Source organism: Rattus norvegicus, chromosome X (assembly GCF_036323735.1).
Source record: "Rattus norvegicus strain BN/NHsdMcwi chromosome X, GRCr8, whole genome shotgun sequence".
NCBI classification, from domain to species: domain Eukaryota; kingdom Metazoa; phylum Chordata; class Mammalia; order Rodentia; family Muridae; genus Rattus; species Rattus norvegicus.
This window is the reverse complement of record NC_086039.1, coordinates 107,875,435-107,898,298: the sequence shown is the minus strand read 5'-3', so window position 1 is coordinate 107,898,298 and position 22,864 is coordinate 107,875,435. Positions and strand designations below refer to the sequence as shown.

Genomic DNA, 22,864 nt, shown 5'->3' with positions numbered 1-22,864 from the left:
AAAATTAGAAGGGAATGTGGTTGGAGCTTGGATGAATATAAGCTCTAGAGACAGGGATAGCAAGGCATAGGGTACTGTGAAGAGAGAGAAATGATAAAAGAGTCAAGGCACTTAAACTGCTGATCTAGAGAGAGAAGGGAGGATAATACAGAATGTGAGGAAGGAAGGAGAGTAACACTAAAGATGCTAAAAATTTCATAGGGAAACAATTTATTAAGCTCACTTGCTTACTTAAAAGATACACACTATACTAATGTATACACACACACACACACACACACACACACACACACACACACAAAGCACAGTGTTTAAATGGAGCCACATGGGACAATAATGCTTTCCTCAATAGCTATCAACCCACAGATGCATAGACAGATACACAGATGCACAACACACCACCACCACCACCACTATACTAAAAAATATAAAGAAAATCACAATAGTGCCAGGCACAGAAAACCTCCATTTGAGTTTTTGGCCTGGAATATCCATTATAATTTCTAACTGTATTCTAAAGTCTACCTCCCAAAGACTATACATGGACAGACCCATGGCTCCAGCTGCATATGTAGCAGAGGATGGCCTTTTTGGGCACCAATCGGGGGAGAAGCCCTTGGTCCTGCCAAGACTGAAACCCTAGTGCAAGAGAATGTGGGGGTGGATGGGAGGGGTGGTTGGGGAGAGGGAACACCCTTATAGAAGAAGGGGAGTGGGAGGTGATAGGGGACTCATGGACAGGAAACTGGGAAAGGGAATAACATTTGAAATGTAAATAAAAATTATCCAATAAAAACTTATCCTCATACCTAAAGATAATTGGAGCATTCACCCTTCTTTTTAGAACAGATAGGGACTATTATACCTATCCACAACAGGTCAAAAAAGTAAGTCACATGGGTGCTCAGCTCCGGTAGGTTATATCCACAAAACAGGTCATGAAGGTAAGGCTCAGGGACTGCTGAAGAAGAGGGGGCAGATATAAGAATAAGAGAACCAGGGAGTCCTGCTGCTCAATAGTATGTTCTAGAGATGATAGAGACACTGCAAATATGAAATCTCTACAAAATTGTTGCCTAAACAAGACCTACTTGACAATACTAGTTGGCTTGCCAACATAGATGGCGTAAATTTCATAAAACCCCACCCTAATTACAGAGTTAAAGGCAATAAATGAGTGCAGAGAGAGGGAGAATAAGTTCTCTCCAGGGGCGAACTCTCTGATGGATTATCCCATCTCAACTAGTCAGTCCGAAAGACATATCCATACAGGCAACACTAAATGAAACTCTATAATTGTTAAGTATATATATATATATATATATATATATATATATATATATAATACCTACTATTACTATATGTATCTATCTATTAATGCAATGATAACTGAATAAGGGTCATGAATTTGAGTGGAGGACACAAGAGGGGTTGGAGAAAGGAGAGGGAAATAGATGAGTCAAGTATGAAATTCTCGAAAATAAATTAAATTAAAAAATAACTCATCTATAAAAACTGAAATTTAGTACAAGGAATACTGGACCAAGCATCAAGAGAATTTGGTAATTTAGTATTTTCATAAATAAAGTCATTTTTACCATATCTTCTATTGACTAGGAATATCTCAATCCCTACTAAAGTAATTTTGTCACTGGAATATGTCAGCTGATGGAAATTAATTTATAATTTCCTATGGGTAATAGTGCATGGTTTTAATTATTAACAGCTTCTTCTGGCAAACTTTCGTGGTATTTATACAAGTAATCCTCAAATTATCTATTGACTTATTTTTCGTCTTTTCCATGATGAATATTTAATGATATAAAGAACCAAATGTGCAAACTATTTAGGAAATAATTTCTTCCTAGCAAGAATTAAACAATGTCTGCAAAATAGTTAAGAATTTAATAAAGAATAATAAAGAATCATAAGGTTTCCCAAATAAACTCATATTTAATAAAGCAATTATCATCTGCTGTCTTCATGTGAACAAGCAAACTTAATAAATTAGTTGAAGAATTAAGAATAAATATATAGGAAATGCAAGTCAGAAAAAATTATTACAAGCCAGTGATAATACTTAAAATTTCACATGAGTTTGAGCAAAATTCTGAAAAAAACTAAATTTAAAAAAACACACATATATCTAATAACGATTTGTGATGGTTTGTATATGCTTGTCCCAGGGAGTGGCAGTATTAGAGTGTGTGGCCTTGTTGGAGTAGATGTGTCACTGTGGGCATGGGTTTTAAGATCCTTGTCCTAGTTGCCTGGGAGCCAGTATTCTGCTAGCAGCCTTCAGATGAAGATGTAGAACTCTCAGCTCCTCCTGCACCCTGCCTGCCTGGATGCTGCCATGCTCCTGCCTTGATGATAATGGACTGAACCTCTGAACCTGTAAGCCAGCCCCAATTAAATGTTGTCCTTTGTAAGTCTTGCCTTGGTCATGGTGTCTGTTCACAGCAGTAAAACCCTAAGACACTATTAAAGTTTACTGACTATCTCTAAAACATTTAAAGAAGTTGATTCTCAAAACTTTGATTATAATACTAATTAGAAAAAAATCTGTGCTGTGAATGGTGGCACACACATAAAATCCCAGCACTTGGGAAAGTGAGGCAGGAGGATTGCGGTAAATTTCATGCAATGATGGCCTATACCATATTTTCCATGAGTGCTTGGGTTTCAGAACTAGCTTAAACAATAACAAAAGTCCTTTCAAGATTATATCAACTGGCAACATTTGAATATTAACAAAAGGTTACTTAAGAATAATGTGTTGAATTTAAGTTTCCTGATTTTTATAATTGTACTGTGATTGTGCAATAGGATCTTTTCTTGTTTTCAAGGCTGGCCTTGAACCTGTACTCCTGCCTTAATCTACTGGGAGACAAGATTACAAAGGTGAATGAGCACAGGTAGCTAGAATATTCTTGATCTTTAAAAATACAAATTATTAATGAAGGGTTAAGGATACAAAGCTATGCAATGATGTATGATGGCTGTTACTTTCTCCCAAATGGAAAAGTGTGTGTGTGTGTGTGTGTGTGTGTGTGTGTGTGTGTGTGTGTGTGTGTGTGTGTGTGTAGAGAAAGAATTAAATAGCAAAATTAAAAATTAATAGCTAATGAGTTAAGGTAATGTGGGAGTTCTTTATAACATTCATTCAACTGTAATTTGAGTTTTAAAATTGCTTCAAAATGCAAATGTATCCTCATATGTGGAAAAACTACATGCTCCTTTCTCCTTCATTCAGTTTTGTTTTAAATAGTACAGGTATAAAAGTATACTTTAATGATTATAAACTTCATCCTAATCTATTTGTCTTTTCCTTGCTTCCCTGGGTTAAATACTGCCTCAGTGTTTGTCACTCCCTTGAAAAGCTTCCTGTTCCTACATATGTATCTGTATCTATAAAGGTAAAGACTCTGTGTTTACATTTATATATTGGTACATCATGTAATATTTTATAACATTTTTACTTTATATTATTATTCCACAATATCATTCATCTTTTCTTGATTTATAATGTCCATTATGTAAAAAACTAAAGGCGTTAAATGACAAAGTTAATAAGGATCAGCAAGATCCTTAATTAAAAGCTCTTGCATTTGATCCTCAGATCACAAGGTGGATGGAAAGAATAGATTCCCCAAAGTTGTCCTCTGACTTATACAAGCATGTACAAACACACACACACACACACACACACACACACACACACACACACACAGAGAGACAGAGAGAGACAGAGAGAGAGACAGAGAGAGATGGGTGGGGGAGAAGGTGAGGGAAGAGGCAGGCTCACAGTACACATCATACACATATACACAATAATGAAAATATTTTTAATTTAATAAAAATCATTTTAGTATAGTACTTAATGGTAACTATAAAATGTACTCAAGTGATTAAAATTTAATATAACACACCAAATCTGAACAAAAACAAATTTAAGTATATCCCAAATGGAGCTCACTCTTTGGTCAACAATAAATATCTCAGATAATTGTTCTTAATAAATGCACTAATAAGTAAACTCGTTTATTAATTTAGTAACCGCTTAAAATGTTTATAAAGGAATTTAAGTTGGGCAGTTTCTAACAGCTTCAGTAATTTTTACAGACTCTTGCCTGATATGACAGCTTGAAAAGTCATATAAACAAAATAGCTATAAGAGAACAATTAATTGAATACTTAACCCATTGTAGAAATTAGTTTCATCTGTGGATCCACAGGGTCAGGCTGGATTCTTAATGGATAGCTCTTCTTCACAGAATAATCTTGAAGCAGAAGAATCAAGCCCACTCTCAAACTTTTATACCACTCTGGACACAAAGCATTCCACATAATCACTGACACCATGCCTGAACTGTCAGCAACCTCCAAATAGGTCTAGAGAAAAGAGAGTAAAAGCTTAGAGCCATTTGCAATTTTTTTCCTATATGGGTAACACACAATGTATTATCTGTGAAATTTTATAGTGTCAGAAAAATGACACTTAAAGTTTATTTTTATTTGTAATACTTAGTTAACTCCACTAAGATTGCCAAGCTAAATGAGAGACTGCTACAAGATACTGGAAGTTGGGGAGATAGAACTGTGTGATTATAAATTTCAAAGGTACAAAGCAAATCTTAGTTATGTTTACTTTTCCCATAATGTTTAACACAGTACCATACACAGAGCAACCACACAATAGAGTCATCAGAAGAATTAGGGAAGCCTCATATTTTGAAGCTCTTCATACCATTCTTCATCATTTGCAAGGCTGAAGGACTTTGCTATCCTATAAGTCCTACAGGACTGATCCTATAGCACTTTAGATAGACACTGATTAGACATGATCCTACCAATGCTCTGATGATATTAAGTTTATTTATACCGGCATTTCAGAATTTATTATAAACGGCATGGGAATCATTTCTGTTATAATATTTCTCAGGAAGAAATACTAATGCCAATGTTATTATTGCTCAGTTTGGGTGTGGTTAAATAAGTATTTTAAAACAGAAAGTATGTTCTTTGTTTTAAAACATAAAGATGGACAACACTGGTTATATCTAAAGAATAGAAGGGCAAGTTTTCTCTCGCCCTTCTAATTTCTTTTCCAATGATGTTATAGTCTAAGAACCCTTTTCTTATCAATGACAATAGATTTTGTTAATTCATTCCTTCAATTATCAAGCATATATCAAGTCCATGTTACCCTCCAGACACTAGGTTGGGTACAGAGTAGAATGAATAGCTGAATCAGACACTATCTCTAACAATAGCTAAAATGGAGGACTTGGTATGTACCTGAAACGCAGTTAAACTACTTATCCATATTAAAAAAAATTCTATCCCCATGTCAGCTCTGTGACATATTTATCATCAGCAACTTCCATTTTGCTGATTAGAAAATTAAGGCTTTAAGAAGACAAATAGCTAGTGCCATAAAGACATGATACAGCTGAGATTTGAAACCACTTCATATAAGAAGCTATATGACATACCTAGTGGCATGCAACATAACACACACGCATGCATATTTGTGTAATACATGATCGATATGTGTATATAGAATTTAAATATAAAATTTTATGTATGACTTACATGGTAACCAGAGAAGGGATAATATTAACCATGTTAATAGTAGATATTCTGAGTGCTGAAATCTTGGATAATATTATTCTCTTAATATACCCTACATTTTCTCTTAATTTGCTTCTATAAGTACACACAACTTTCACAATCTGAACTTAATAAAGTGCTTAAACTAACTCATGGTACATGAAAATCGATGGTGTAATATTGAGTAAAAAAGGCAGAGCATAAATATATATACATATTATATACATATACATTATATATATATCTAATACCTAATATCTAATATCTAATGTAGAACATAGAATATAGAATATAGAATGTAGAATGTAGAATATAGAATATAGAATAAAAGTGGAATGTAGAACATAGAATATAGAACGTAGAATATAGAATAAAATAGAATATAGAATGTAGAATGTAGAATATAGGATATAGAATATAGAATATAGAATAGAATGTAGAACACAGAATATAGAATGTAGAATATAGAATATAGAATTATAGATATGGAATATAGAATGTAGGATGTAGAGTATAGAATAGAATATAGAATAAAATGTAGAATGTAGTATATAGTATGTAGAACATAGAATAATATAGATTATAGAATATAGAGTATAATGTAGAACACAGTACAGAATGTAGAGTATAGAATATAGAATGTGGAATGTAGAATATAGAATATAGAATGTAGAATGTAGAATATAGAATATAGAAGTAGAATGTAGAACATAGAATATAGAACGTAGAATATAGAATATAGAATAAAATAGAGTATAGAATGTAGAATGTAGGATATAGAATATAGAATATAGAATAGAATGTAGAACACAGAATATAGAATGTAGAATAATATAGAATATAGAAGTAGAATGTAGAATGTAGAGTATAGAATAGAATATAGAATATAGAATAAAATGTAGAATGTAGTATATAGTATGTAGAATATAGAATAATATAGATTATAGAATATACAAAGTAGAATATAGAATATAGAATATAGAGTATAATGTAGAACACACAGTACAGAATGTAGAGTATAGAATATAATGTGGAATGTAGAATATATAAGATAGAAAAGAATATGGAATATAGAGTATAATGTAGAATGCAGAGTAAAGAATGTATAGAATAATATAGAATATAGAATTTTATTTAAACAATTTTTGCCAATAGAGATTTACATGTGCATGTTATAATCTATACATTTAAATGAACATATATTATTTTTTGCATTACTTGTACCTGATATGGCTCAATCATCTTTTTATTAGGTTTTCCATAGTATCGCAGTTTTGACTTATGCAGGATCCTTACGAGCAAGGCAGGAAAATTTTTTCTGTTATGCCAGGTCATTTCAAGATGAGAGAGAGAGATTATTTTGGTGTCTAAAATATAAAAGGATAAAAAATTATTAAAAATGGTAGCCAGGTTCTGCTCCCAAACCCCGTGGGCGAGAGAGCTGATCGCCCAGACGTGTGGGCAATCCTGAGACTGCAGGGCAGGAGAGACCTCCACTTCTGCCCACCTTTGCCCACATCCCTGGCACAAGAGGAAACTGTATAGGGCCTCTGGACACAGGAAAATAGGGGCAGTCAAGCTGCAGGAGCCCTGTGGTCCAGACTGCGCCCAGGTCTGAACAGACCAGGTCAAATAGCCCCTGCACCCAAATCACGTGGGAGGGAGAGCTAAACCTTCAAAGGGGCAGACAGGCCTGGGAAACCAGAGGAGACTGCTCTCTGCCCACATTTCTGAAACTAGAGGAAAACACCTAGTGCCATCAGTATTACAAAGCAATAGTGATAAAAAACTGTATGGTATTGGTACGGAGACAGACAGAGAGACCAGTGGAATAGAACTGAAGACCCAGAAATGAACCCACACACCTATGGTCACTTGATTTTTGACAAAGGAGCCAAAACCGTCCAATGGAAAAAAATAGCATTTTCAGCAAATGGTGTTGCTTCAACTGGAGGACAGCATGTAGAAGAATGCAAATTGATCCATTCATATCACCATGTACAAAGCTTAAGTCCAAGTGGATCAAGGACCTCCACATCAAACCAGATATACTCAAACTAATAGAAGAAAAAGTGGGGAAGAATCTTGAACACATGGGCACTGGAGAAATTTTCCTGAACAAAACACCAATGGCTTATGCTCTAAGATCAAGAATTGACAAATGGGGTCTCATAGAACTACAAAGCTTCTGTAAGGCAAAGGACACTGTGGATAGGACAAAACGGCAACCAACAGATTGGGAAAAGATCTTTATCAATCCTACAACTGATAGAGGGTTTATATCCAAAATATACAAAGAACTCACAAGTTAGACTGCAGGGAGACAAATAACCCTATTAAAAATGGGGTTCAGAGCTAAACAAAGAATTCCCAGCTGAGGAATGTCAAATGGCTGAGAAGCACCTAAAGAAATGTTCAACATCTTTACTCATAAGGGAAATGCAAATCAAAACAACCCTGAGATTTCACCTCACACCAGTCAGAATGGCTAAGATCAAAAAGTCTGGCGACAGCAGATGCTGGCCAGGATGTGGAGAAAGAGGAACACTCTTCCATTGTTGGTGGGACTGCAGACTGGTACAACCATTCTGGAAATCAGTCTGGAGGTTCCTCAGAAAATTGGACATTGAACTACCTGAGGATCCAGCTATACCTCTCCTGGGCATACACCCAAAAGATGATCCAACATACAACAAAGACACATGCTCCACTATGTTCATAGCAGTCTTCTTTATAATAGCCAGAAGCTGGAAAGAACCCAGATGCCCTTCAACAGAGGAATGGATTCAAAAAATGTGGTACATCTACACAATTGAATACTACTCAGCTATCAAAAACAATGACTTTATGAAATTCATAGGCAAATGGATGTAACTGGAAAATATCATCCTGAGTGAGGTAACCCAATCACAGAAAAACACACATGGTATGCACTCATTGATAAGTGGATGTTAGCCCAAATGCTCGAATTACCCTAGATGCACAGAACACATGAAACTCAAGGATGACCAAAATGTGAATGCTTCACTCCTTCTTTAAAAGGGGAACAAGAATACGCTTGGCAGGGAATAGGGAGGCAAAGTTTAGAACAGAGACTGAAGGAACACCCATTCAGAGCCTGCCCCACATGTGGCCCATACATATACAGCCACCAAACTAGATAAGATGGATGAAGCAAAGAAGTGCAGGTTGACAGGAACCAGATGTAGATCTCTCCTGAGAGACACAGCCAGAATACAGCAAATACAGAGGCGAATGCCAGCAGCAAACCACTGAACTGAGAACAGGACCCCCGTTGAAGGAATCAGAGAAAGAACTGGAAGAGCTTGAAGGGTCTCGAGACCCCATATGTACAACAAAGCCAAGCAACCAGAGCTTCCAGGGACTAAGCCACTACCCAAAGACTGACCCTGGGCTCCAACCTCATAGGTAGCAATGAATAGCCTAGTAAGAGCACCAGTGGAAGGGGAAGCCCTTGGCCCTGCCAAGATTGAACCCCAGTGAACGGGATTCTTGGGGGGAGGGCGGTAATGGGGAGAGGGTAGGGAGTAGAATACCCATACAGACGGGGAGGGCGAGGGATTAGGGGGATGTTGGCCTGGAAACCAGGAAAGGGAATAACATTTGAAATGTAAATAAGAAATACCCAATTTAATAAAGATGAAAAAAATAAGATTAAAAAAAGGTAGCCAAACCATACCTAATGCAACTACTTCGTGCCAGCTTGTCTTTATAAATTAAAGCCTGTATAGGTCTTTATAGTTCTCTGTATATACATATACTACACATATATAATATACTAACAACTAAAAAATGTGTAGGACTTACCATGAGGAAATAGATAAACACATAAAGTAAAAATATTCTATTTTACATTCTACATTCTACATTCTATATTCTACATTCTACATTCTATTCCATATTCTATATTCTACATTCTATATTCTATATTCAATATTATTCTATATTCTATATTCTACCTTCTATATTCTATATTATTCTATATTCTATATTCTACCATGATATACTCTACATTCTATTCTATATTCTATTCTATATTCTATATTCTACATTCTATATTATTCTATATTCTATATTCTACATTTTATATTCAACTTTCTATATTCTCTAAATTTCATTCTTCCACACCAAACCATTTAATTAAATTATTAAAATATTAGTTCTAAATTCATCTCTCAACATTTTCCTCCCATCTGTGTTTCCTTTAATCAATGCATTTATTTAACTTACAAAAATTAATAGTTGGGGCTCTGGTGATGTGATGATCCCATTGGTAAAATGCTTGCCTTGCAAGCTCAAGGAACTGAGTTCAATCACTGAAACCAATGTTAAAATGCCAGGCACACATTTATAATCCCAGCACAAGAAAAGTGAAGGAAAGAGGTTCCCTGAAGCCTGTTGGCTAGCTAAACTAGCATAATTTGAGCTGAAGGCCAACAAGAGGCACCATCTCAAAAGAGGTGGATAGTCTCCCTGTGGATAACAATCAGAAGGCAAAGACTCCACATATGTAAGCTGACACATGTAAACTGACAAGCCTACATTTGCATAAAAAGCATGTGCATGCACGGACACACACACACACACACACGCACACACACACACACACACACACACACACACAAGTATTTATTCACTCACTCTGGGTTGAACTGATACTCATAATACTCCTCCCTCATCAAAACATGTGATTGAAATTATAGGCATGCACTACTACCACCTCTCATAGCAGAATAGACAATTATTTCTGACACATTTCTCTGTATTGTCCTCAGGACCCTTTTGTCTACATAGGCTCCATCTTCTCCAAACATACTGTATATGGCTCTATTTTCTCACTTGCTACTCTACTCTGTTTCTGGACTGTCTTTCTCTTAGATATGTAAGTGACTTCTTTTCTCCCCTCTCCCAATTTTGCTCAAAGGGCACTTTCTCAATAATATTCTTAACTACTCTACTGAAACCAATCCCTTACTTATTCCACACCCACACTGTTTTCCCATGTAGCACTTGTTATTTTCACATACACCATATAATTTAGTTTGAAATATTTTAATCTCCAGGTATAAGTGAGAACAAAAATTGTTTAAAGGCTGTTCACCATATTTAAGGTTTAAAATTTAAATCCCATTTAATCTATCATTAAAAGGGGCTCCACTTCCAATTCTCTCTACATTTTTTTTCATAGCCCACAATATCAATTTTAAAACTGAACTTTGCATTACATATTATATATTATTCACACATATATATGTATAATATATATCTGTTGAAGCATTTCTATTGATATGTATTAGCTAGTCATTATTTTAGCAAGGAAGTCACACTTGAAATTTATTTTTAGTAAGTTTAAATTTTATGTTTAAATTATTCATACCATTCATTAAAACAATTGATAATATATTAAGACACTATGGATAGTTTTACTTCCAAATTCTCAAAATATATTACTAGCAGTCTCAGTAGCCCTAATAGTCGATATGATGTAACTAAGCAGTTTTCTTTTCAATATGGTCAAACCACAGATCAGGTTTGAATTATCTACAATGTACATAGAACAATCTTGAGTGAGAAAGATATTTTCTTCTTATTTATTAGCTGAAATAAATGTAAAAGACATCATCTGGCCAGTTGAAAGTTTTCCCAAGTTTTTATTCTTAATAGACAAAAACATTATAGACTATAGATAAGTCTCAAACCTAAAATATAGTTACAGGCAAACTCTAGATAATGAGTTACCTGTGTTCATTGATGGTACTAAATATGCTTCGTTACCCAAAACCAGCATGAAAAAAACTGGCTGTTTAATGCAACATTTAGACAATAAACAATTGAATGGTTACTCTCAATTCTTTAAGTCTCAATACCTGTTAACATTCTTAAAAATTAGTAATTTTTGGTGGTGGGGGTATTTGAGACAGGGTCTCTCTGTGTAGCCTGTCAGGCCTGGAACTTGTCATAGAGATCAGGCAACCCGATATCTTCTTCTGACTTCAAAGGGCTCAGATTAAGAACATGAACCATCATGCCTGCCAAACATAGTAAATATCTTGAAGAGCTTTTGTTTATGTGGTTTATACTCAGTATTGATATGCATATTATACACTTAGAAATAAAGAAATCATCAATCACCTAAATATATAGACAATATTTTATCTGAAAAAAATTACTATTTTTACTAAATAAAATCAGGAGTAGGGAATATAGCTCAGTTTGCAGAGCACTGACTTAATATTCAATCTTCAGTACTGGCCAGAAGAAAAAAAGTCAATATTTGGATGCACTGGAAATTTAGCTCAGTGGTACAGCAACCACCTAGGATACATAGGGCTCTAGATTTCACTCCTAACATCACACAGGTAAAAACAGAAAAACTGTAATGAGAAATGCAGTGAGACTATTTTATATAAAAAATAGCATCTTGGGGTTGGAGAGAAAACTCCACAGTTAAGAACACTGCTTGCTTTTTCTGAGGCTACAGGTTTGATTCCTAGCACGAGTATGCAGCTCACAACAGTTTGTGATTTCCAGAGGACCCATTACCTTCTTGTAGCAGTATTGGGCACCAGACAATCATGTGTTACAATCATATGCAATCAAAACACTCATACTCATATTTCTGTGTAATAATGTATGAGCTTGAACTCTGGATTCCACACTTAAGCACACACATGTGAAGCCCATCTCCCATTGTGTACCCTCACATACATGAATCTTTTTTTTTGGTTATTTTATTTATTTACATTTCAAATGTTGTCCTCCTTCTTGGTTCCCCCTCTTCAAAACTCCCTATCCCATCTCCCTTCCCCCCTACTTCTATGAGGGTGCTCACCCACCCACTCCTGCCTCACCGCCCTAGCATTCTCCTATGCTGGGGCATCGAGCCTTTACAGAACCAAGGGTCTCCCCTCCCATTGGTACCACATAAGGCAATTCTCTGCTACTTATGCAGCGGGAGCCATGGGTCCCTTCATGTGTACTCTTTGGTTGGTGGGTTAGTCCCTGGGAGCTCTGGAGTGTCCGCTTGGTTGATATTGTTGGTCTTCGTATGGGGTTGCAAACCCCTTCAGCTCCTTCAGTCCCTCCCCTAACTCCTCCATTGGGGTCCCCATGCTCAGTCCAATGGTTGGCTGTGAGCTTCCACATCTGTATTTGTCAGACTCTGGCAGAGCCTCTCAGGAGACAGCTATATCAGGCTTCTGTCAGCATGCACTTCTTGGCATCCGCAATAGTGTCTGGCTTTGGCAGCTGCATATGGGATGGATCCTCAGGTGGATCCTCAGGGGCAGTCTCTCGATGGCCTTTCTGGGGATCCATCCAATATGCAGGCCATCCAGAGACATACATGAATCTTGCCAGTATCCTTATTAGAAAAGACAAGTATAAAACGAAACTTAAATTGAAGACTGGAAAAAAGATACACTTGTCCAGTGATATTAAAAGTGTAGTTTCTGTTGGATCTGTATCACCACCAGAGAACTTGATCTCCCTCAACCCTAATGAATCAGACCCTTATTGTGTGACTCAGAAACTTGAATTTTAAAACACAACTGCAGGACTGGAAAGAGCACACACAGGAAATTGCTTGTCTTACAAACATGACTCCTAGAACCACCCCCATAAAAAAAGCTAGTCAGAGCAGTACACTCTTGTATTTTTAGCATGGTGGAGATAGAAGCAGAGAAATCCCTCAGTCTTGCTAGATAGCTAGTCTAGTGTATAATGCTTACAAGTTATAAGCCAGTGAAAGATACTGTCTCCAAACTAAAATGGTGGATGGCACTTAAAGAACGAAATCCGAGGTTATCCTCTGGCCTCCAAACACACACACATGTACGAGTGAAACAGCATCAACACAAATGCACACATGTATATACACACCAAGGAAAGCACTTTCGAGGTCTGAGTAGACCATTCATATTTATCAGTATTAACCTAAATGCCACTAAGATGGTAAATGTCATTATCAGAAAGAATAGAAATGAGGCAAAAAAGGAAATATAGAGGAAAATTACCATAATGGTAGGGTAACTTTCACCAATAAGGTATTAATCAGCTAAGAAATCAACTGTATGAACATATGTTCATTAGAGGAGACAGTACATTATTAAAGGAGGACATTGAGGGTCTGGTTCTATCACTCTGATTTATTCCTTTTACATTGGGTCTATCATGCCTGTCCCTACCACTACAGTACTAAGCTATGACAAGCCTTTTATTTCATGGGGATTCTGGGATCTAAAGTCAGGTCTCAAGCTTGCAAATTAAGCTCTCCTGCACCTAAACACTAGGCCAACTCTCCAGTCACAAATTCTTTTTTATTTTATTTTATTCACTTTACATCCTGACCACAACCCCCTCCTTTCTTCCCAGTCCCACCCTTACAAATTCCTCCTTCATTGCTCCTACCCCTTATCTTCAAAGAAGGGGAAGTCCCACCTTGGGTACCACCTCACCCTGGGACATCTAGTCCCACTATGTATAGGCACATCCTCTCCATTTGAGACCCAACCAGGCAGTCCAAGTACAGGGAAATAGGATCCAATAGCAGGGGACAGAGACAGAGACAGCGTCCATCCACTTTGTAGTGGACCCACATGAAGACCAAGCTGCATATCTGCTACAAATATATAGGGGGTCTAGGTCCAGTTCCTGCATGCTCCCTTGTTGGTGACCCAGGTTCTGTGAGCCCCATGCTAACAGGTTAAGTCTGTGGGTCTTCTTGTGGTATCCTTGACTTACTCACTTCTATCCCCCACTCTTCCCCAAGACTCCCCTGGCTCTGCCTGATGTTTGGCTATGTGTCTCTGCATCTGTTTCCATCTGCTGCTATATGAAGCCTCTTAGGAGACAGTTATTCTAGGTTCCTGTCTGCAAGCATCCTAGAGTATCATTAGGGGTTGGCTCTCTCCCATGGGATAGGTCTCAAGATGGAACAGTTTTTCATTGGCTGTTCACTCTGTATCTGCTCCATCTTATCCCTGACACATTTTGTAGGCAGGACAAATTTAATAATAAACTGTGCTTTAAAAATCAATAGTAAAACCAGGGCTGGTGATGCAGGCTTATCATTTCAGTTACTTATGAGTCTAGGTCAGGAAGATGGCCTCCTTGGGTTACAGAGTGAGCTGAAAGGCTATCTAGGCAACTAAGTCAGACCATGTCAAAAGAAAAATAAAAATTAAAATATTAGGGCTGAAGATGTATTTCAGTAGTAAAGTGCATGCACAAGCACGGGCAAGCTTCAAGTTCAATATCTAGCAACACAAATACACACACACACACACACACACACACACACACACACACACACAATTCCAGATTCAGTGGTATATACTCTTAATGCTAAGATGCAGGAGGCAGGAGAAAGAACAGCTGTTCCGTGCCAGCATGTTCTGTAGGCTACATCAGAAATAAAAGTTAAAATAAAATCAATCCCTATTTTGCATACAGTCTGTGGTAATACAATTAGACCCGATAATTTACATATTGTCCAGGACTGCTTTTACTCTACCATGGCAAAACCAAGTAGTTTCTCCAGGACCTGAGAAGATAGCTCAGCAGATAAAAGTATTTGTATTCTTGCAGAAGACCTAGGTTTGATTTCCCAGGGGTCGGTGAGAGGGCTCAGGGGTTAAGACTACTTGTTGCCTACCTTTTTTTGCCAGTTGTGTTTGATTCTATCCTAGATCCCTGGCCTATCCAGCCTCTGGGTCCCCGCCCTCCAGGCAGTGTCTGGGGTAGGCTACCTTTCATGGCATGGGTCTCAAAGGGGACCAGTCATTAGTTGGCCACTCCCACAAGTTCTATGCCAACTTAACCCCAGCATTTCTTGTAGACAGGACAAATTTCTAGTTCATTCCAGAGATTCTCCTTCTCCCCACTGATTCCTGTTGTTGCTCCTAGTACTCTCTCACTGTATACTCCCCACTTTCCCCCACCCTTCCTGTTTCTGGCCCCACTCCCCAATCCAGACCATCACCCCCCTATTCCACCTGCAATGTCTATTCCCCTTCATGACAAGATTCATGAATTCTCCTTTGAGCCCTCCTTGTAAAAACATCTCAATGACATGATTTTAATGATATTCTGCTGTATTCATATACTGGTGCCTAGCCCAACTGTCATCAGAGAAGCTTCATCCAGCAACTGATGCAAACAGATGCAGACACCAACAGCCAAACACTAGGTTTGGGGAGCTTGGGGAACCCTGCAGAAGAAAGAGAGGAAGGATTGTAGAAGCCAGTGAGGTCAAGGATACCACTTGAAGACCCACAGAATCAACTAACCTGGGCCAACAGGTGCTCAAAGAGATCAAACTTCTAACCAGTATAGGAATGACCTAGGTCCTTGATACATATGTAATAGCTGTGTAAGTTAGTCTTCTTGTGGGACCCCTTACAGTGGGAGCACCTGCTGTCTCTGACTTTGTTATCTATTTTGGAGAGCCTTTCCTCCTACTGACTTGCCTTGTGCCAGACTTAATAGGAGAGGAGGTGCCTAGTCTTAGTGGAACTTGATATGCCATGGCTGCCTGATAACCATGGGAGGTCTAGTTTTTTCTGAACAGAAATGGAGGAGGCTTGAAAAGGGTGGAAGAAAGGAGGGCAGGGAAACTGGGGTTGTTCAGGTTGTAAAAATAAAAATATAAATAAATAAATATGCAAGTATGTAAATATAAAAAAGAATATTCCTTGTTCTTGCATATAACATATGTTCAGTTTTTCAGCAATTCCATGGTTCACAATCATCTGAAAGTCCAGTTTCAGGGCATTCAATATTCTTCTTCTGGCCTCTTTGAACACCAGTGATGCTCACTGTACACATACATGCATGCATGCAAAACACTCATACACATAAAATAAAAATAAGTAAATAATCAATCAATCAATCAATCAATCAATCAAAAGGCTGGGCATAATTGCACACAGGCTTGTGATCTCAGAGGCTGGAGGACTATGCATTCCAGACCAGTCTGTGCTGAAAGGGAAGACAAAAGGTAAGCAAGCTGGCTCAGTGGGTAAAAGAGCTTACTACCCTGGACCCAGGTGTTGTAAGGAAAGAACCTACACCCAAAAGTTGACCCATGACCTTCATCCATTCACAGTGAAATCAAGCTACTTATGTGTTCTCTGCCCTGCCCTCCAAACCCACAAATTAAAAGTATAAAAATTAAAATTAGAAAAAGAAATCAAACAAACAATCCATGGTTGTCACACTGTCTATAGTTCCAGCACTTGAAAACTAGAGGCAGGGATAAGAAGTTCAAGGCCAGCCTGGGATTGCTTGAATATCATAGTTTTGTTTTTTAATAAGTAGAAAATATAAAAAGGATGTTTATAAGGTTGCAGTGTGAGTTGCCACTTTCAAGCAGGATATAAACAAGGAATGGGCAAGACTGAATCTTTTTTGGGTACCTGGAAATTGCTAGATCATGACGGAAGCTGACCACATAAGAGTTCAATCCGCTTAGATTAAACCCTTTTCATGTTATTGTGTAAAGCTAAATCTTAATAAAAAGATTCAAAGGCACATAACATAAGCAGAGGTAACAGAGAAGTGACAGAATACCACAAAAATAATGTGCAGCATACAGCAACCAAAAACTTAATACCTATTAGCAAAGAAATCCAATAAATGAATAATAAAAAGACAAGCTTGGAGTGTGGCTCAGCTATAAAGCCCTTCTTTTAGGGTACATAGGAGATCTTAGGTTCAGTTCCTAACTCCAGAAAGGAAGATATGATAAAGATAAAGCACATTATTTTAAAATAGCAAGATATGGTGAAATTGACACTCATACATATGCTGTTAAATTTAAATTAGTCCTAATTTTCAGGAAATAATTTATCAGTACCCACTGAATTAAAAAAAAACTCAGCATTAATTCTGGATGGTAATGAAGTGAAGTTATAGTCTTTATGGGTTATAATTTGTAATAAAAATACTTATGTTTAAAAAAACTTAACTATTCTTTAATTCAGTAATTATACACCTAGGAATCCACCCTTTCAACAGAAATGTTCAAGTACAATTAGTATTCACACATCTTACTTTTTTGGCACTGTTTGCAATACTAAGAAAGCCTGAAACAATAAATTACTCTACATGGGCACAATTATAGAAGTTATCATATTTCTACACTGAGGAATATTCTATTTATAGAAATACCCCAGAGATACCCAAAATATATTATATGCAAATGTCACATAATTCATTTTATTTTTTCAAAACTGTCCACCAGACTCTTAAGCTTGGAATTGTAATAGGGATGTTTAAGGCATACAAAGGTTATCTATGCATTTCACTGAGTTCCAAGTTTATCATTTACAATTTCAAATCCACAGCAAACCTGAAGTCCTAACTGTAGTCACTTTCTAGATTTTACCATCGTGCTCTTAATGTTATCAGACCTCATGATTTTAATACAATATGCTTTACAAATACACAGTTTTAATTTTTTTAGCACATGGACATTGCTTTTTGTAAAAAAAAATCACTTTGATACCTATTGGATATGACTTTCTTAAGAACAGAAATCAAATACACTTTATAAATTATTGGTCCCTCTTTATTTTTCTAAGCCAACTGTCTTATTACAAATTCAAGTTTAAACATTTAAATGAATAACATTTACAGCACAGGTACTTTGCTTTTATATCTTAGCTATCTATGTCACTGACTACAAATATGTATGTTTTCTTTCCTCATTTTGAGTGGATATAATTATAAATACATATTTTCAAACCATTGATCTTTACATGTTTAAGTCTGTTTTGCTTGCTTGTCATAGAAGATGCTCTATGACTTAGAATTGTGATAACAAGGTAAAGAGAAAAGGGGGTGTGGCTGGACAAGTGGTTCCATGGGCACAGTGCTTGCTTAACATGCAGGAAATCCGGGATTGGATCCTCAGGTATAGCCAAGTACTCCTGTAATCCCAATACCTGGGAGACAGAGGTAAGAGGATCAAGAGTTTGGGGCTAGCCTGAGATATATGAGATCTTGCCTCCAAAACCAAAAAAGATCTAAAACCTATAAATGTAGATTATAGTCTTTTTAGTTTTTCTGGGTTTTTTTTTCCTGCATTTTCCCTCCCATTTCTTATGTGTTCAGCCTGTAGTGTTATCATCTACCTTAATTACATGTTGTATGCTAAAAAGAGCATCTATTGATGACAAACTTCCATTTTCTGGCTGACTTCCTACTTCTGATACAGGAAATATGAACTTCCTGTATCAAGAAAAATGATCCCTTGAAGCCTTTCGACAATCATCACACCTTCAAAAATAATACTTGCCTGAATTTTACATTCAATGACATCAATGTGGTGTTTAATTAATATAAATTATCACATCACTGAATATTCCCACTGAACAAATGTTAAATGCTAAAACATACAATATTTCGTGTTTAGGTAAAATCCAAATCAATACACTCTTCAACTTACATATTTTTCATAACTGAAATAGAACTGGAACAAATATTAATTAAAACCGTGTTTGTGTGTGTGTGTGTGTGTGTGTGTGTGTGTGTGTGTGTGTGCGCGCTTGTATCACAGGAGGAGTCCTTTGAACCACATCCTCAATCTTTCTGCTAAACTAAATTTAAAGCACCACAGTCGGGTATTTCAAGGCTAGCACTTTGCAATCAAACCAAGAGGACACAGGCGGCTTGAAGTTGAGACTATTCTACCCCTGCACCCCATCCCCCCTAACCCCCTGCGGCTTGTAATGAACAAAACAGAAGTGTTTTGTTTTCTGTTATCTTGTGCTTCCAAACTCTTTAACTGTTTGTGTTGCTGTTCTTGTTGCTGCTGTTTGTTTTTGAGACAAGGTGTCTTTCTGGGGCTCAGACTACCCCGTATTTGCCCTCAATTTTCCTGCCCCAGCCTCCCTAGATGCTGGGTCTTCCTGATGTGTGCCACCTTGCCAGGCTCAGAACATTCTTTAAACTTGCCTCCAATTCCCTCCAATTACTTACTGTTAAAATTGAACTCCTCAGGTTGCTTGTTGGTCTTCCATATATCTCCGTATGGATCTTCGTTATTCCATAGAGCCAGGTAATGACTCTTGCTCCCTCTTAGAGGCCGCTCTGGCTTTTCTTCATGGGCTCTGTTTCTAAATGGAGTTTCTACAGAAATGACATCTAGGGGCTCCCCACAGTGGACCTTATCTATGCACAGGATCCCCTGGCCCAATCTTTTCTCATTGTAAAGGCACGAGACTCTGGAAATTCTCATTTCTATGCCAACTTTAAGAATATTCTGATAAACGAGAAAGTTTAAGCTGGGGTCTAAGTAGCACTTCTCCTGGTACACCCCGTCTGAGATTGTCACATCATAGCAGTAAAGGGGAGGCTTGGGCACTGTATCCCGTGGCTCATCCTCTAAAAGGTATCTTTGGACGGCCAGCACAGAGACAGGTACCACTTCCGAGAGGGTAACACACTGTCTAGGGGAGCCAGTTATTTGCTCAATAACAGTTTGGATCCAGGACCTGTGCCTTTGGCTACCAGCTCTTCGGATCACTCCTCCTGGGACCCCAGCCTGATCTCTTTCGCGGTGCTCCAAGTAGAGACCAGCGTGTGAGGGTCCTGGCTGAGGCTGATCCGACTCACCCGACATTGTGAGATAACCGCGAACTCCTTGCACTCCAAAAAGCTTATTTGCCTTACTCAAAAACCCGGAGAAAAGAAGCTCCAGACTGAAGCGCAACGCTGTTGGCACGGACTGGTCTGGTTCCGCCCAGGAGCTAGGCGCAAAAGATTCCACGCGTGCGCATCAGCTTTCCCGCCTGTGCTTTGAGCCCCTATTTTGAGACTTTAAGACAATGTTTCTAGTGAGATGCACGAGAGAAGTACGTGGCATAATTCCGTCCTTGGGTTCCCTAGCCCGCTGAGATCCATCTCGGGGGAGGGGAGGCACGGGCTTGGGAGGAGAGAAGCAGGGGTTGTCAGGGTTTCCAAACTACAGCAGCTGCCAGAAGGAGGAGCAAGAAGAGCTGCTGACCAGCCCCCTAAAGGAGAGCATCAAGAGGTGTTGGAAAATAGGAAGTGGCAAAAGTGACGCCCTGGTAGTCTTGATGCAGGGACTTGGCTCAGCAAAAGGAAATATTTTAGCGTTATTACATCCATGCGTATTTAGTAAGTTCGTGCTTTGTAGTTAAGAAACTTGAATGTGGTAATTCTGCTCTCATAGTATAAATAAAATCAGATAATATATGCACAGCCTTCAGGAGAGGTCCTGGCACAAAAGTTCTGAGTAAAACATTAGCTGCTATTGTTCTTAGCGTAAGCATAATTATCTGTAGTAGCTCCCGAGTGCAGGGTAGGTGAATTAGTAAGTGGACATGAAAATAGAAAATTGTAGAATTGAGTTGCTCGAGATCTTCCTTCAGATCAAACTTCTTAAAATTCATTATATTTTTTTATGATGCTTAGCGAGCGCAGCACACCAAAAGGATGCACAACTTCAGAAATTGTATTTCTTAAAGCATATTTCAAAGACAACGCCAAAGTGAATACGCTGAATGGAAGAGTCAGAATTAAGCATACAACATTTATTAAATGTCTGTGTAGCAACTTTTTAAAGAACAATTCTTAAAGGTGGTTGTGAAAGGCTTTCCTTTCTACTAGTGCTTTTGAAGGCTATCATACTTTATATATTATTTACGAAGTCCCTATTCCAAAGTAGGCAATACTGTACGCCACTGGGGATGACTAGAGTCACTATTTCAATCAAGCTCCTCATTGATTGGGCTGAACAACTCTGCCTTTGTCAAATTTTGATGAACAGTAATTCTACAAACATTTATTTTCCCTTTTCCATAATTTATGTTTTTATTCATATTACATCTCAATCACAGCCCCCCTCCCTCCTCTCTGCCCAGTCCTGTCTTTATAAATCCCTCTCTCATTGTCCCCTTCCCACCTCTGAAAGTTTCCCTTGGGAACAACCCTACCCTGGGGCATCTGGTCCCAGGACTAACGACATCCTCTACCACTGAGGCCCAATCAGGCAGTCCAAGTAGGGGAAGGCAGGCAACAGAGTCAGAGACAACTCCCTCAAATTGTTTAGGGGACCCACAGGAAGACAAAGCAGAAGATCTACTAAAAATGTGCTGTGTCCAGCAGTTGTGTGCCTTTTGGTTAGTGATTCAGTCTCCATGAGCCCCCCTGTCTTTTCTTTATTTTAAAGTTGGAGTTTCATGTATTTCAGACTGGATAGGAATTTGCTTATACCTAAGGATGAACTTGTGATCCTACTGCCTTTAGCCTTCCCCCTCTTTCTGTCATCACTGTTTTTTACCACCAGCCCCAGTTTTATGTGGTCTGGGGATAGAATGCAGTACTTCATTTATGCTGGGCAAGGGCCGATTGAAATATACCCACATGTTTCTTGTGTGTTGGCAAGGTACAGTCTTGCTATGTTCTTCTGGGACCTCTGGATCAGCTCCTGCCTCCAGGTTCCTGAGCTGTTAGATTTCTTGTCTTGACTTTCTTTGATGATGAACAGCTATATGGAAGTGTAAGCCAAACAAGCCCTGTCCTCCCCAACTTGTCTTCTGTTCATGGTGTTTTATCACAGCAATAGGAACCCCAACAAAGACAGGGTGCTTAAGTCTCAAATAACAATGGTAGATTCCATGAGACAGAGCGTGCTTATTCTCTAATAATTTCAAGAAAATGCAAAAACAAGTGGGGATGTGTGGTAGGAGACAAGGTCAAAGAAGGTGTAGTGTCTGAGGGGTACGTTTTAAGAAGAGTGACAAGATACTTTTACTTGAACATTGTTATGATTTGTATATGCTTGGCCCAGGGAGTGGCACTATTAGAGGCCTTGTTGTGGCCCTGTTGGAGGAGGTGTGTCACTGTGGGTGTGGGCTTTAAGACCCTCATCCTAGCCGCCTGGAAGTCAGTATTCTGCTAGCAGATGTCAGAGGAAGATGTAGAACTCTCAGCTCCTCCTGTACCATGGCTGCCTGAATGCTGCCATGTTCCTGCCTTGATGATACTGAACTGAACCTCCGAACTTAAGCCAGCCCCAATTAGATGCTGTCCTTTGTAAGTCTTGCCTTGGTCATGGTACCTGTGCACAGCAGTACAACCATGACTAAGATAGCATCCTTCTTTCACGGCATCTCCTTCACTAGCCTTTTATCACACTCCTCATTATATCACTAATGCAATATTTATTACCAGGTAATTTTCAATTGAGAAAAAATTG

General features: G+C 38.1%; 1 protein-coding gene across 2 annotated transcripts in view; it reads right to left on the bottom strand.

Annotated features, from left to right (window-relative positions):
• The window catches only part of Radx (RPA1 related single stranded DNA binding protein, X-linked), an 87,642-nt gene extending 67,178 nt beyond the window's left edge, over positions 1 to 20,464 (bottom strand). The window contains exons 1-3 of one of the 2 annotated variants that reach the window (XM_063280302.1): positions 19,621 to 20,464; positions 6,841 to 6,983; positions 4,203 to 4,395 (exon numbers count right to left, since the gene is read on the bottom strand). In XM_063280302.1, the coding sequence (XP_063136372.1) occupies positions 4,203 to 4,395; positions 6,841 to 6,983; positions 19,621 to 20,263 (979 nt within the window). In that variant the 5' untranslated portion in view covers positions 20,264 to 20,464. 2 annotated transcript variants of the gene reach the window in all.
• Positions 20,465 to 22,864: the final 2,400 nt, after the last annotated feature.